Source organism: Nesoenas mayeri, assembly GCF_963082525.1.
Source record: "Nesoenas mayeri genome assembly, chromosome: 1".
NCBI lineage: Eukaryota > Metazoa > Chordata > Aves > Columbiformes > Columbidae > Nesoenas > Nesoenas mayeri.
In genome coordinates, this window is record NC_137541.1 from 112,912,911 (window position 1) to 112,929,304 (window position 16,394).

The following is a 16,394-nucleotide window of genomic DNA, read 5'->3' on the forward strand; positions in this document are numbered from 1 at the left end:
CAGAACTGTCTGACCAAAATTGCCACCGGCCACTTACCACTAGAATTCCTCCTTATTTAAACTGCAAAACTGTACAGGGTACCCAGATCTGCAAATTTCTAATCACTAGTGAAAAACAGGAAATGGGTTAATCGAATCATACCTGGAGAAATTGGTTGGTTTTCTCATGACCCGCGTCTTCAGCCTCAATCTGTGCTCTAGACAGCTTCTCTTCAGTTTCAGTTAGCCAATGATTAAAGCTCTCCATGTCACTATGAAAACGCTGCCACTTTTCCAAAGATCTGTCAAACCGCCTGCAAGTATAAAAGGAGATGAAATAACTATCTATTGATACTTTACTTATTGACTACAGAAAAAAAAAAAAAAAAAGAAAAGAAAAAAAGAAAGAAAAATTATAACATTGGATGTCTCAGGTTAAATTTGGTGTTCTGTTGATAGTATCATGTATTAACATTTCTAACAGTTATATCAAATGGAAACACGGTAGTACTTCTGAACAGTTAAATTACCATTAAGCCTATGTGTCACAAATCAGTGTCTTATCAACTTTTTAATCCTACTCAATGTTTCAAATGAATTTTGTTTTCCAAACATGTTTTCAGTTGATGGCTTTATTAACCCACACAGCTCACGTCATAGGTACAATACCCACAGGCCCCAGCATAACTGGGTATACCTCTCTGTTTAGATTCTAGGATTAAGAAAACACAAGTTATGATAAAAGGCTTCTAAATGCACCTGTAGCTGTAGCTACCAACACTGCAAATAGTCACTGCTGGCTAACATACTGGCTCTATGTTGTGACTGTACAATGATTTTAAGAGCCCTTTTCAACAGGAAAATAGCTTAGAAGATCTGTAATGCATCTGACCTACCATTTCATATGTCAAAGGATGAAAAATCAGTGGACATATTCTTAAATCCTTACTTCCCAACTCTAGTCCCATGATCCTATTATGATTCAAGGATTTTTTGTTTTGTAGAAACATGAATTCTAATGTTGTATGTAATACAGATGGAAAAGACTACTTTTTTTAATAGAAACTGCTGTGGTGAGAGATTAACTCAAATGATTGCAGGCACATACTACAATTCTGCTCTAGTTTTACTGAAACTCACTTTGTCTTCCTCTCCAATGGACAGAAATGTCAATTTATTATCATTGCAAAATGAAAAATGCAACTCTCTTTAAAGGAATTTCTGCTTATGTTGTGCAAAGGGATAATTTATTAAACCCTTCTTTCTATGTATGTTTCACTCCAATTTCATTATCTGATATAGTCCTGCAAAACCAAAAATGCCTGAAATACAAGAATGATTGAAACAAAATGAAAATATTTAAAAATAGGGCTTTGTACAATAAGCAAGGATGAAAAACATTACTACTTCCTCTGCAAGTCTACAGTTCACTAGAAAAAAGGCCCTGTAAATACTTCTGGCACTTTGGGAAGATCTAATCCGTTTTTGTCCAGAGTGACTGATTGATCTTCTGGTTCAAGATTTGTTTGCCTTAGCCACTGTTGAACACTAAAGAAATGAAATTAAGGCAGAATTGGTGTGGTTTGGGTGTTTGCTTTGGTTTGGTTTGTTTTTTTGTTGTGGTGGTGGTGTTGTTTTTATGGTCTGTATTTTAAGGAATTCAGTTATCTTGTGCTTTGGATTGCTGTTGAAATGTGATCACTAATCAGAGATTAGCTAGAATGTTTTGTTAGTAGATCATCATTAAACATGCTACTGTTGTTTAGTTTAATAAAATGCTCCTTTAAGGGATTATAATAGGTTTTAGGGTATACTTAAAGGATAAAACCAAAGATGCTCAATTATTTTTCTAGGAAGTAATCTGGTTCTTTATGGACAAACTATACAATTTTTTGAATGTTAAAGAGTTTAATTCCCCAAATAAAATCATGTATTAGGTAATGCAGACCATTCCTTCCATTGTACTGATGATTTTTTTCTTTTTTAAAAGAAAGCATAAGTTTTCCTTCTCTTCTGTTGGTTATATATATTCTCACCTTGGTTTTCACATTTTGAAAACTTTTCATACCATACAGTCCACAGAAGAATATATACTACTCTTCTCTAGACCTCCTTTTCTGGTAGACAAAGATTTATTTTGCTGAACACACCCATATAAAGATGCAGGTTTCTTACTTCTGACATACTGCATATGGTAATCACTTTGGATAAATAATATGCAAAATAGAGCTGAATCAGCAAGCAGTGAAAAACAGACTTTTTATTATTCTGTTACATGAACTATAAGATAGAGAAATGTAAGGCATAGACAAACCTCACATATAACAATCTAGGAAAATGATTTATTTAAAACCAGAATGGAATATTTAGAATATAATAGAACTATATTTTTAGAATAGAATAGAATTGAATAAAATAGAAAAAATAGAAGAAAATCATTTAATCACAGAAATTTGTTGACATAAAAGTATTGTTTTACTAGTTGGTCACAAAATGCTGAAGGAAAACTAATAATTATTCAATTTAAAAATTTTAAAACATATTTTAAAGAACAGAGGAGACTAAATTCTGCATAGAACAGCAGTCCTTTAACTGTGAATCAACTCTCTTCGTTCCTCAAGCAGAACTTGATTCATGGGCCCTGAGGTTAATAGCTGCTAAACACCAGGACTTTCATTTAATTTAAAAAATAATAGTTACTGCTTAGTCCTATGCAGTCCAAACATGCATTCAAAACCACTCTAATATATGATGTGTTCCATAAATGTCATTGGAAATGGACACAAACAAACTATCAGAATAGATCAGTTAAACTTTATTCTATTGATTTTGATATATCTGATAAAACCACAGCAAAGAAGGTGTTAGAGCTCAGCACTGATTGACCAAATGATTAGTTATGCCATTAACAGTGACGATAGACAAAGATGGAGAAAAATGCAGCCTGGGAAAAAACAATCCTTCTTAACTTTCAGTATACAGAATCTTACTAGTTAAAACTAAAAAATATTCAAGAAAAAAAGGACTTCAAAATCAAAAAAGTGGTTTATGGAAAGACTCCTTTAAGCATTTATCTACTGATAGCTTCCCACAGAAGCTGACATAAGTCTCTTTGTTCCCTGTAATTTCAACCTGTAGTAGGATTTTATTATACTGTGAAGCTGTTATTTAAATACCATTCTCTTACATTTTATTCCGGAACCCAGTATAAACCACCTAAGCAATCATTAGAAAGACCGAATACAAAATAATCAGTACATAAAAATTGTGTCTATTTAAGAATGAAAAATAGATACAGAGATTTGTAGTAATTTCTACACACAAGCTGTTGGTGGGATATTGCTGTTGAGGCATCAAAATGAGTACTACCAAAATATCTTTCAAGAACAAGTACAGCTCATGCACACAAAATATTCTTGCTCAATACATTAGGGAAAAGTATCATTTGAAACACTTTTTTTACAAAAAAAAAAGTTATGGTAAACAAATATCTCATACTGCTATAACATAGCACTGTAGCTTCCTTCCATGTTCTCTTCCTTTCATATAGTATAACCCTCTTCAGATAGCTCAGTGTGTTTCTACCTTTGCCCTACCAATTGTGTCCTTTGCATTTTTCCCTCTTTATCAAGCAATGCCAACTGGAGACATCACAGTTTTCAAGCCACAGGCTTGAATATGGTCTACTTTTCATTGCTATTCTGAAACCTGACTAAAATAACAGTGAAAATCTATATGTTTAAGTTATGTTCAAAGAAATACATTTAGTAAATGTTTATGACCATTCTGCTTAGCTACAGATGAACACAGGAGTTGTTCAAGAACTGCCATGTGCTGCATTTCTTAGCAATATTGCAAACAGACTAGTGATCCAGTTAAAAACCATACTCACTCATCTAATGTATTTATGAGAATGATTTTGATAATTCATTACATTTTTCATATCTTATTTTTCAAAATGAGTCAAACCATAACTGAAAACACATGTTTTTTTTAAAAAATGTTTAGTCTTAATTACATAGAAAATCTTATTTTATATTTAAAGGAATCACCTAGAACATAGAAGTTAAAATCCATTTATTTTGGTCCAGTATGGTTTCTTATTTTGGACACTATATTAAAATAGCTTTCCTCCTGTTCCTCACAAAATGAAATTACTCTTCCCAGCATGAGGAACTTTATCAGCAGCTTAAATGCAAAAATTCAGTAAGGGTTGATACTAGTATCACTGAATTTGCATTTCAGCACTTGCAAATTGAATCTTCCCTCGGTTTCCATTCTTCCTCCCTTTGTTTTGGCTAATAAGAATTGCAAGGAGAACAAAAGAGAAAAGTTGCAGTGAGAACATATGTATATTTAAAACGTAGAAGTTTAAATACTAGTGTTTTTTTCTCATGTCTTAAAATAAATTGTTACCCTCAGGATCATGAGTATAAAATAGGGGAAATTTTTAGAAAGCTAAATCCACCAAAAATCAGTGCTCTTTCAGTGGTCAATAGTACTTAAATGCTGTTACAACAAAAAGAGAAAATGCAGTTGTTGCTGCAATGGCAGGTGCAGGTCCATTCAAAATGAGGAGTGAAAGGGAACATCACCATGCAGCTTCATGCTCACACTGTTTGTTACCAGATATCCCTCCCTCCCTGGCACTATCTAAGTGCTCTCATCCCCTGCTAAATCTGTGTATTACATCCTTTTACACACAGTATTACTTTAAATATAATTTTAAAATGTTAAAACAAAGAAGCTTCTGTTTGTTTGTTTTACCACTTGCAATACTGTTAACAGGTGGCAAGTTCAAAACCCACAAAAGGAGAAGGCTAATTAACTTAAAATGTTGAGCAGCTAAGTTGCTGAAGTCTTCGCACAGCAGAATGTAGAGAGTAAAAATTCGGAAGTGAATTCATAAAAGAGAAATTCCCTGAGGACTATGAAAACTCAGAATGACAATGGCTGTCTCGGGACTCCCCAGGCACACAGTCTGGAGGTTAGGGAGGTGTCATTACAGGCACCACAACTTGTATTCTCTTACCTAGGGATCCACCCCTGTCTGCTGCCAGAGACAAAGCATTGAGCTAAAAAAACACAATGTATCCATTCCTTTGTATCTTCATCTACTTAATCCCTCCCCCTTTGATAAGTGTAAGCAAAAATGGTGTGGAGAGTAGATGACTGTCTGATACTTGAGAAGTGTTTCCTCTTTGATGTGTCCTCCTCTCCTGTTGTTCTTAGTGTATGCTCGATAAAATGATAAAAGCGGGTAACCTGAAGCCAAGGTTCTGTATGGACTCCAGACTACAATGTATGACTCATATACATTGCAAAGGGCATAAACATTGTGCATGAGCTCTGACACTTAGTAAGGTAGCCTTGAGTACGGTAGAGTTGACAAGTGAAAAACTGCACACTGACTCGATCTTTTCTACATGCACTGACACTCCAGCAGGGAACGTGCTAAGCAATGGCTTGAGGGAGCAATTTCCTTTTTTCTCATTAGCACATCACAGAATCACAGAATCACAGAATGTTAGGTGTTGGAAGGGACCTTGAAAGATCACCTAGTCCAATCCCCTTGCCGGAGCAGGAACACCTAGATGAGGTTACACAGGAAGACATCCAGGCAGGTCTTGAATGCCTCCAGAGCAGGAGACTCTACAACCCCCCTGGGCAGCCTGTTCCAGTGCTCTGGCACCCTCATTGAGAAGTTGTTTCTTCTCAAATTTAAGTGGAACCTTTTGTGTTCCAGTTTGTACTCATTACCCCTTGTTCTATCATTGGTTGTCACCAAGAAGAGCCTGGCTCCATCCTTGTGACACTCACCCTTTACATATCTGTAAACATTAATGAGGTCACCCCTCAGTCTCCTTTTCTCCAAGCTAAAGAGACCCAGCTCCCTCAGCCTTTCCTCATAAGGGAGATGCTCTACTCCCTTAATCATCTTTGTTGCCCTACACACGACTCTCTCCAGCAGTTCCCTGTCCTTCTTGAACTGAGGGGCCCAGAACTGGACACAATATTCCAGGTGTGGTCTCACCAGGGCAGAGTAGAGGGGAAGGAGAACTTCTCTCAACCTACTAACCACCCCATTTCTAATACATCCCAGGATGCCATTGGCCTTCCTGGCCACAAGGGCACAGTGCTGGTTCATGGTCATCCTGCTGTCCACCAGGACCCCCAGGTCCCTTTGCCCTAAACTACTCTCTAATAGGTCATTCCCCAACTTATACTGGAACCTGGGGTTGTTCCTACCCAGACTCTACAAGTCTGCAAGACTCTACACTCACCCTGGTTATATTTCATTAAATTTTTCCCTGCCCAACTCTCCAGCCTGTCCAGGTCTCACTGGATGGCAGCACAGCCTTCCAGGGTGTCAGCCACTCTTTCCTAGTTTTGTGTCATCAGCAAACTTGCTGACAGTGCACTGTATTCCCTCCTCCAAGTCATTGATGAATATATTGAATAGTACTGGTCCCTGTACTGACCCTTGAGGCACTTCACTAGATACAGGCCTCCAATTAGACTCTGCCCTATTGACCACAACTCTCTGGCTTCTTCCCTTCAGCCAGTTCGCAGTCCACCTCACTACCCGATCATACAGACTGCACTCCCTCAATTTAGCTGTGAGGATGCTGTGGGAGACTGTGTCAAATGCCTTACTCAAGTCAAGGCAGACCACGTCCACCACTTTGCCATCATCCATCCCTCTTGTTATGTCCTCATAAAAGTCAATGAGGTTGGTCAAGCACGACTTCCCTTTGGCGAAGCCATGTTGACTGCCCCTCTTATCCCTGATATGCCTTGAGATGGCACCAAGGATAAGTCACTTCATCAGTTTCCCAGGGATGGAGGTGAGGCTGACTGGTCTATAGTTACCTGGGTCCTCCTTGTGCTTTTTGAAGACTGGAGTAACATTTGCTTTCCTCCAGTCCTCAGGCACCTCTTCCATTTCCCAAGACTTGGCAAAGATGATGGAGAGTGGTCTAGCAATGACCTCAGCCAGCTCCCTCAGCACCCGTGGGTGCATCCCATCCGGACTCATAGATTTATAGATGTCCAGATTGCCTAACTGCTCCCTAACCCTGTCCTCATCAACCGAGGCAAACTCCTCCATTGTCCTGCCTTCCTCTGGGGCATCAGTGGTACGAGGCTCCTCAGGACAGTCTCTGGCAGAGTAGACAGAGACAAGGAAGGCATTCAGTAACTCTGCCTTCTCTGTATCTTCTGTCACCAGGGCACCCTCTTCGTTCATCAGTGGGCCTACATTGCCTCTAGTGTTAGTTTTATCTGCCAAGTATTTGAAAAAGCTCTTCCTGTTGTCCTTGACCCCTCTCACCAGGTTTAATTCTAAGGAGGCCTTAGCTTTCCTAGTTGCCTACCTACACCCTCTGACAATAATGGATTTATTTTGCCTCTGGAAAGGAAGAAAGCAAAAAAGCAACCAAAGACAACTGCTAAGGTAACATGCAGCGCAGTTTACATTAAGCCATAAAAATACTGGTGCTTTTCTTCCTTCAAAGACTATCATGCTAATAAACCTTTGGATTTGACTTGCTATAGCAAGTCTATTTGGATATGCTGTCAGTGGAATTCCATACAATGAGACTAAATTTGATGTTCCATGTCCCAAGGCTGCCGTTTTTAAGAAATCATGCAAAGGTGGAAAGAAAGACCTTCTAATACAGTAAAATCACAAACTTGAGACAGGGTATGAAAGGCTACTGGTTTGTTGTAAACCAAATCTTAATTTTGTATCTATGTATTAATTCCTTGATATTTTGATAACATTCCTTGATAAACCATGAAACCCACTCCTATGATACATTTTTCTTTAGCAAAACTTCACATATAGTTGGCCCACATGAAAAAGGACACTCTTAGTTATACATTTTCCTGAAAGTCATGATTTATGTCATGGGAATTATTATTGTTAGAGATACGCACTCTTATTCATCACATTAGAAAAGCATTCAGTAAACTTCATTTCTATACTGTTGCTAAACAATGTACTGTGGATTATGCTAATGCTAACCTACAAATTATGCAATTTTGTCAACTTGATTCAGCACAATTAGCACCTTATAAAAATACACAAAACATCAAAGTAGTCTAAATAATTATGTATTAGTGTGTGAGAGCATAACTTTAATACTTAAGGCCATATTTAGAGATAATAAAACACGAAAACTTGTTTTTGTCAAGCAACTTCTACAATTAAATTGTTTAAAGAAACAGCTAACCTATTTTCAGAGGTTTTGATGTTTTCATTTTAATTCACTGAATTAATGTCTTTTGAGTGCTTAATTTCTATTTAATTTACATATCCTCTTTGCATTAGGAGTAAAAGTAATGATCTCATTTTAGACACTGCTACACCTAGATCTTGCTCCCAGGTTTTGCTGTAGGTCCATTCTGGGACAAGACTCAGCTGTACCTACTCTATTCAGACCTCTGCAACATGCCTTTCACCCACAAAACAGCAAATGATTAGAAATAAAAAAAAAAACTGCAACAAAAATAAACATAATGCCATCCATTGTTACGAAACATAATTTCTCTCCTCTTCCCAGAAAGCAGGCTCACTGCACCCGTCCCAGCTCTGCACAACACCTCCATCATCACATATAAATTAGAAACTTTATAAATTACAATTACATTATAAACATTTTAATATCTTGAATTGTATTGATTGCATTATTGTTCTTGACCCAGTAGTCTGAAGCTTAATTTTCCATCATATAGTTACTGATACCATACCATTCAGTGTCAATCACTGTACCAAAGACAATGACAAATTAACTGTGAAAAAGCAAAATCATGTGAGTCATTGCTGTTTTTTGGACATGCAAATTCATTTTTATGAAGCATGAGAGACCAATACAATTAATAACCACTTACAGTTAATAATTACACCAAAAAAATCCATTTTGTTCTAATGGATGCCATGTGTCAATAGTCTAAAAAGCTCACTCCATATAATTTATAAAACATATATTCTTCTTCCACACTAAATAAGATTATTTACTATGAATATTAATATGAATTTGAACTTTGAAATTCCAGCTTTTTTTCCTTGATACCAGGATTAAAAGCAGGTAACAACTTTTCCCTAGAGAAAATAAAGAATCACAGAATCATAGAATCGTAAGGGTTGGAAGGGACCTCTGGAGATCATCTAGTCCAACCCACCTACTAAAGCAGGTACTTGATTGAGACATAGGTGAGAGAGTAGCACATTGCCACTTCCTTATACAAAATAAATTATTAATGCAATTGGTAATAAAACTATAAATGTCATAGCTTGCCAAAGTGAAACTATCAAAAAATGCCATGGTAAGAAATCCCCAAATGAAGCATTTTGCATCAAAAGAACGTTGGCTCAGTATTACAGAAATTCAAATTAGCATTTCTGCCTGCATGTGAAGGATATGCACACATTTCATTCCTTGTGATGGATGTAAACATACACTGCACTTCTAGCCAGGATGCCACCTTACGGTAGCATCCGTCTGAAAAAAATGAAATATGGGAAAAAAATCACATTCACTTCTGACTGTCAGGGCACTGTGGGCCCACCAGGTTGTCCAGGCTCCTTCACCCATCTCAGGGGATCTGACCTGCTTAAGGCCAGCTCTACCGTGTCACAGCAGTGTAACCTGGCACTGGACTTTGGTAAGCCAAGCTACATGGCGAGAAATGGCTGTGAGAAACTGCTTCTCTGGGTTTCTGCCCAGTGCTTCAGAGCCACATTCAAGCTCAGGCCCTGACCTGGGCTACTCTGTAGGTATGCCCATAGCATACCCTGCTCACTGCACCCATCCCAGCCCTGCTCAACACCTCCAGGCGTGGTGGGACCATTGGGAGAGGTCCCTGACTGCAGCCCCTTACCCCAGCATCGCTGCACCCTGACATTCTCAGACATGCCTTCTGCACAGCTGCAGTGACCTCTTCTATCATCAGAGACTGAAGTCTCAAACAGCCTGCATGCTGCTATTTAAACAACACACTGAGCAAATATTTCCACTGTCCTTCAAAACCCTACTACCTATGACTACAGGACAGTGGCTGGAAGGTGGGGCAGCTGGCTCAGAGGACACGGCCATGTTCTGGCAGGGGGTGTCAGCCTGCCTGGCCTGCCCAGCTGCACCCATGTCCGATGGATCAAGCACCCATTAGCATTAGGTTGGCTCTTGGAGAGCACCTCTTCCAGCTTGGTTTCATCATAGAAAAATCCAGGGTGTGCATTTCTTTTCAGTGTGAGACAGAACACAGCAAGCAGGAGATCCCAGCCCAGATCTCATGAATATGATCTAAGTCAATACCGTGAAACCCGGCAGCAGCTTCTGGCTCCCAGGTTTTGCCACTGAACACATGGTGTATTCCAACGTAATGTGTCTGGCTGCCAGATCACAAGCGTGGTGCCTGCTCTACTGCACTTCTGAGTGCTTTCTTTCCAGTTTGGGGGCTGGCGTGATGAGATACGTAATTTTTGACTTAGAATAATTTCATAAAAATTGAATGTGTTCTAAATCATAAGACTAAATTAATAAAAAGGAACTATAGTACCTACAGCCTGGACACAGAATCAGGTGTAAGAGCCAGAATTACAGAGAACTGACAAGCCATAACCAGTTGGGGGAGACCAGCTCCCATAAATTCTCCAAATTACCATTATAAATCATAAATTAAAAAACTATGTTAGTCAATTGGTGGCCCAGAGCACACGTATGTGTAATGTAAAATTGAAAGTATATATTACAGTACATCTTCTCAGTACTGCCCTGTAATTACTACAAACTGATTAAATCCTATGATTTCCAACAACAGAATTCTTAGTTCAGCCTGTAACAACACATGATTTATCCTCCAAAATTGTCTTATTCAATTCTCTGCATCCACTGCCTACCTCAAAATCCCCCTACAATGGTGGATTTAGAGAAGTAAGCATAACACAAAACTGGTGACACCAGTTAATACTGAATATTGGCTCCCTGATCCTGAAAAATGTTATTTATCCCACTTGAAGTGTGGCAGATTTGAACAGAAATATACACACTGGCATAAGAAAATTAGACTTCCTTGTTTCCCTGAAAATCATAGTAATAACAGAGTGCTTAGCATTATCTTCTTAAGATACTGATGCCTACATTTGCACTGGGTATTTTTTCCCTTTTAGAGTTTTTCAGTCATTTAAAAGCCTTTTTGATAAGTGATTGCTGCTTTTTTTTTTTTTTCCCTTTCATTTAGAAAATTTATTTGAGATGAGAAACTGAAGTCCAAGTAATTGTTACTAGATCTTATTGGAAGAGTAGCATATAGTAAACAGTTATGTTTTTTGAAAATAAAATGTTGATGAATCTTACAGAAATAATAGGAATGGGAAAAGAAGAGGTATTAATACAACGGAGCATGCATCACATTGGATATAGGAGATATTTCTGAGTCATACAGGGCCTGTTTGCATAAAATACAGTATCTTTCCCATATTTAACAAAATATCTTAAATAAATCTGATACCAGTTAGTACAGCAGAAAACAAAACAAACCGCCTACTATACACAGAAAACATATTTTTCAGTACCATTAAACCATAATAAGTATTTTTAGAGTGGTGGCGTTTAAAAACTTGGGTTTTACCTTTAACTACTCTGAATGAAGTTAAGTAAAATATTTGCAGTATTTGGGATAAACAGGAAAAATACAGTGCATTTTGTGGAAAAGTATCTGAACAGTAAAGTTTACCATAACATTGTCAACTCTCACCATCTAAAAGCTCAAAAATTAATAGGATGGTTATGAGGGATTTTATATATATGTACAAGTATATATTATCTATAAAGAGATATATGCTAATTCTATGTATTAATTTACAAAAATACATATTCAGAGTATTATGTATATTAGTCTTTTAAGTAATGGAAGACCTTACACACTGTCAAATAAATCCTGTCATGCTAGTAGTTCACAGAATCACACAGAATCACAGAATGTTAGGGATTGGTTCTTTGTGAATAAATAGCAAAAGCTATTTGGCTAACACATATTATTGTGGGAACAAGGACAACTTGAACAATGTGCAGCTGCCTAAAAGGGTCAATATCAGGAAGTTATTATTCTATATTCTAAATAACATGAAGTAGACAATAGGCTGCTCAGCATCGTGATAACTCAGAGAAAAATATAATTGCTTTCACTTTCCCTGTAAAATTATGAAGTTAGAGGCTAAAGACTGGAGCAAAGTGCCTGTAAGTTGTTATAAGCCTAATGAACATTTGCCTTGTCATTTATTTTCAAGTTAGTGTAATATATTGTTAGAAAAATAATATCTTCTAATGACAAACCCCATGTATTCTTTTGTGACCTGGAACTACATTTGCTTATGATAATCTAATTTCTTTTTATGTGGTTGATTTGGAGCATGCCCACACGGACACATTTTCTGGGTTACATAATTGTATAACGCGAAGTAACAAAGCAGTAAAAGATCTTAGTTTTTGTACTGATTTAAAGGCAGAACACCTTCCCTTCGTCTTTTCCCAGGATTGCCAGTATGCATCTGTTTGGTAAGTGGACTCCAAATGTATGTGTTACAAGGAATGCAACAAAGAATCTCAAATGCATTTTCAAAGCAGCATGCCAGCCTTGGCAATTCTGGCAGCATGCTACTGCTTTTAGGCTTAATTACTGTTGTACTCTTTCGAGTGGCGATTTACCAGGTTTTCACACTCTGACAGGCCGGGTAGCCTGGGTGTCCAGGAATCCCTGAAGACTGGCTACAGTGTTTACATGGACCCAATTTACTGCACATGGACAGTGTATGTTGCCCTGGCATCTTGACCTGAGGTTTCAGATCTTCTAACTGAAATACAGCTGTGTAGACACACAGGATCAAATTGAGAGGTAAGAAATAGTTACCCTTATTAGCTCAGCCAAGCTGACTACATGATTTGTAATATTATGTCATTTTATAATTTATTTAATTTGTTAAATTATGATTTGGCAAAGAAATTAATTCAAGCTTAGTTCCACCCTCATCCTTTTCTCCTTTACTGAAAAAAAAAGAACAGAATGGTCAGATTTTTGAAAGGTGGGACATGAAGTAGGGGTATATGAACAGAGGTGCAAGCAGTATTTTTCCTATGAAACAGAACAGTCCACATCATTAAGGGTTTATATCTGTAATCAGAAAAGTATACTTTAAAAAGAGGCACAGAGTATCATGTTTGACATTAAATGATCCAGAAATAGGACTTATGTTATCCAGCATTACATATATATTCACACTATATTTCTTATATAAATATGCACGTATATGTTTATGCATACTATTGTTATCATATATAGATGAATACACATGTGTATACACTATATATGCTATACTTCTAACATCTTATACACCAGATTAGAAAGCTTTGCAGCAAGAAGGGATAAATGACAAATAACCTCAATCAGGAAAATAGGGTTACTGCGACTTTTTCAGATCACAAAGTTGCAAAAATTTTTAACTCAGAAACTGCACAAAATTACCTCTATAGCAACTGGGACTGAAATCTATCTGATCAGATAGACCTCAATGTACCTCAGAAAGCCATCTGGTCATTTTAATCTTCCTTTATAGTCAATGTAGAGAACTGATATTATAAATATCTAAATTCAGATATGGAAAGTAGAGTTGTAGTGCTATGTACAAGTATATTGACACTGCAGGGACATACGTATTCACTGATTGCCTTGATAATGAAAACACTTTCAACCTTAGCAATATCCAAAGCAAACATTTACATTTCTACCTGTTCTCTGAATGTGGTATAGAAAGGACAAAGCGAATCCTGTGCATCTAGTGTTTTGTCTAGTCCAACAGTTTTTTGATCAAAAGGAGCCCAAAGCCATATGAAAGCAAGGAGTTGTGAGCTTTAACATGTTTAGCAGATTCAACAGGAATTTGATAAATATTGATAAGCAACCTGTTCCTCTTTCAAATGCTTGCTCATGTATTTATAGTCACCTTGTCCATGACCACTCTCAAAACTGACAGCCCCAGAGTGCTTTGGGGTATATAGTCTTCAACATCCCACTTTTGATAACATAATTCAGATCCTCTAGTATTCTAAGCACTCTTGATCAAGAGACTGCTAAGAAGTGACTCTGACGCTGAATGTACTAATTTAAGAAATGAGCTGTCTTTCAGTACAGAAGAAGGAACTCCAGTCACCATACTTGCTTGTACAGTACAATTTCGGAGTTTTGTAGCATGCTGTCTTTGGAAGTTAAAGAGAAATGCATGACATGGTCTGAAAATCCAATATGCTGATGCAAAATTCAGAGACCAAAACCTATTTGCCCAAAAACTAGCTGAGCACATTTCCAGGCAAGGAAAGAGTTATCTGCATCTGTTTGGTTGCTGAAGTTGAATGGGCAGCCAGAATCCTCAACTTGTTACCACTGAATAGAAATAATGATGGATAGTAGAACTGTTTTCTGTACACGTAGACCGCATTTGGGCTGTCTGAAGCCATGCCAGGGTGCAAATAAGGGTGGAGTCAGCAATGCAAGTATATGCTAGCACTTGATCCAACTCAGTTAGGGAAGTTTATACTGACTGGATGGGATGGCTTCCAGAAAACCACCATTAGTTTTGGAGGTAGCTCTCAGAGGCATAAACTATGGCTGTCTATTCACATCACTCTTCTATTTCTGTTCATCATTGATCTTAAGGAATAAAACAGGCATGAAGGTAGCTCAAGTTACGCAGGCAGGTTATTAATTTAAAAAAATGTTGCTGAGGTGATGCTAGAGGCCAGCTCTGCACAATTAAGATGGTCAGCTACTGCTGCAAAGGCCTTCATAAATCTTTCTGGGCAGTGGAAAGTCTGCACTGCACACCCTATTCTTAATCACCAGAGGGAAAAAAGCAGAATATAATTGAAGCAGACTTGAAGGTCATATTTAGTGTAGTTTTTGTCTTCAGTTATCTCCTACCTGAAACCATCTTTTTTTTAACATAGAAGCCAAACCAAAATCTACTCTTTTGGGAACACAGCAGTGCAGCAAGAATCAATAGAAGCTGAACAGACATAGCCCATTTATCAGAGGAAAGAAGCTCACAAATAACAAGGCTCTGATCTTTCATACAGTCCATGTGTCAGTCCCACTGGATGGTGAGAATTAATCTCAAAATAAAAGGTCTGAAATGGAACTTAAAAATAAGCTTCATTTAAAACTGACTGGTTCAGTTTAACAATATTTATTCACTCGCAGTACAGAAAGTAATGAGTAGAATATATGTGTTATGTGTTCTATTAGCAGTGTTTAAATTGGTCATAACAATATTATAAGTTTGTTTACTGCTTCATTTAAAGTTTGCATTGAAATATTAGAGCTATATTTAAAAATATAATGACCATGCCATTTTCCTCTGATCAGAGCACAGTAACTTTTCCATTTTTGTACAATAACATGCAATTATGATTCTAAAGAACTATAGTAAGTTTCCAAGTATAAGACATGATGAATAGGAAAAGATAAGATTTCTAAGAAGTTACAATTAATTTCTAGTTATTAAGTGTCCCAGTTGGATATAGTTTTAGTTAATACTTGTTAATTGAACTGTCAGGTGTATTAAAACAGACTTGATAAAAATGTCCATACTTTGCCACTGCTATTGTGACCTAACCATTTAGTAAAGCTTATTTTCCTTCTTTGTAGATAAACTAACCAAAGAAAAGCAATACATGAAGATATACAGAATACTTGTAGTGCATATTTCACTAAGTTAAGTTTTCATAACTCATATTTTGATGTCTTAGAGAGACCTACTTTTGTAGGAAAATTAGCACCTATAAATCTTTTCAGTATTATATCACAGCAGAAAGCTTTGAGTGTTTTATTACCATAAAGAGCTGGGCAGCAGCACGGAGTTTCTCCTCTTTTAAACATGCAAACATGGCCATGTTAGTTGGCACATACTGAGTTTGGAGGTGTGTTTACAGCAATAAGAGTATTAGCGTCTTTATCACCTCTCTGTGCCATACAAATCCATTAATCAGGCACTATGAGAGATTAAGCCCAAGAACATTTTTAGAATTATGTACATTTGGCCCGTTTCTTTCTTCAGCTGCAGTCCCTGGGGGTTATAGCTTTTCTGTGTTATAAAAAAAACCTGATAATTTTTTCTAGGAAAACTGTCCAATATCCACAACAAGAATTTTAAATGTTATGGAACACAGGTGATGTTGAATTTAATGCAGATATTTTAATTTGTCCATAAAATCAAGGAGCTTGGAATTTGGAAATAAATATTCAAGGAAAACCTACACTTTTCCTCAAACCACAACAACTAGATAGCTTGGACTGCGGCAACATTCACTCTTTCATTAAATTTACAGAAAAGAAAATCTAAGCAGGAAAGAATACTGAAG

The 16,394-nt window shown here is 37.1% G+C and overlaps 1 protein-coding gene across 5 annotated transcripts in view; it reads right to left on the reverse strand.

Moving 5' to 3' along the window:
- Positions 1-16,394, reverse strand: part of DMD (dystrophin) — a gene marked incomplete at both ends in the record, with an annotated part of 1,256,016 nt that overhangs the window by 590,311 nt on the left and 649,311 nt on the right. For all 5 annotated transcript variants that reach the window (XM_080362523.1, XM_080362521.1, XM_080362520.1 and 2 more), the window contains one exon: positions 143-293. In XM_080362523.1, coding sequence (XP_080218649.1) covers positions 143-293 — 151 coding nt within the window. The remainder of the gene's footprint in view (positions 1-142; positions 294-16,394) is intronic.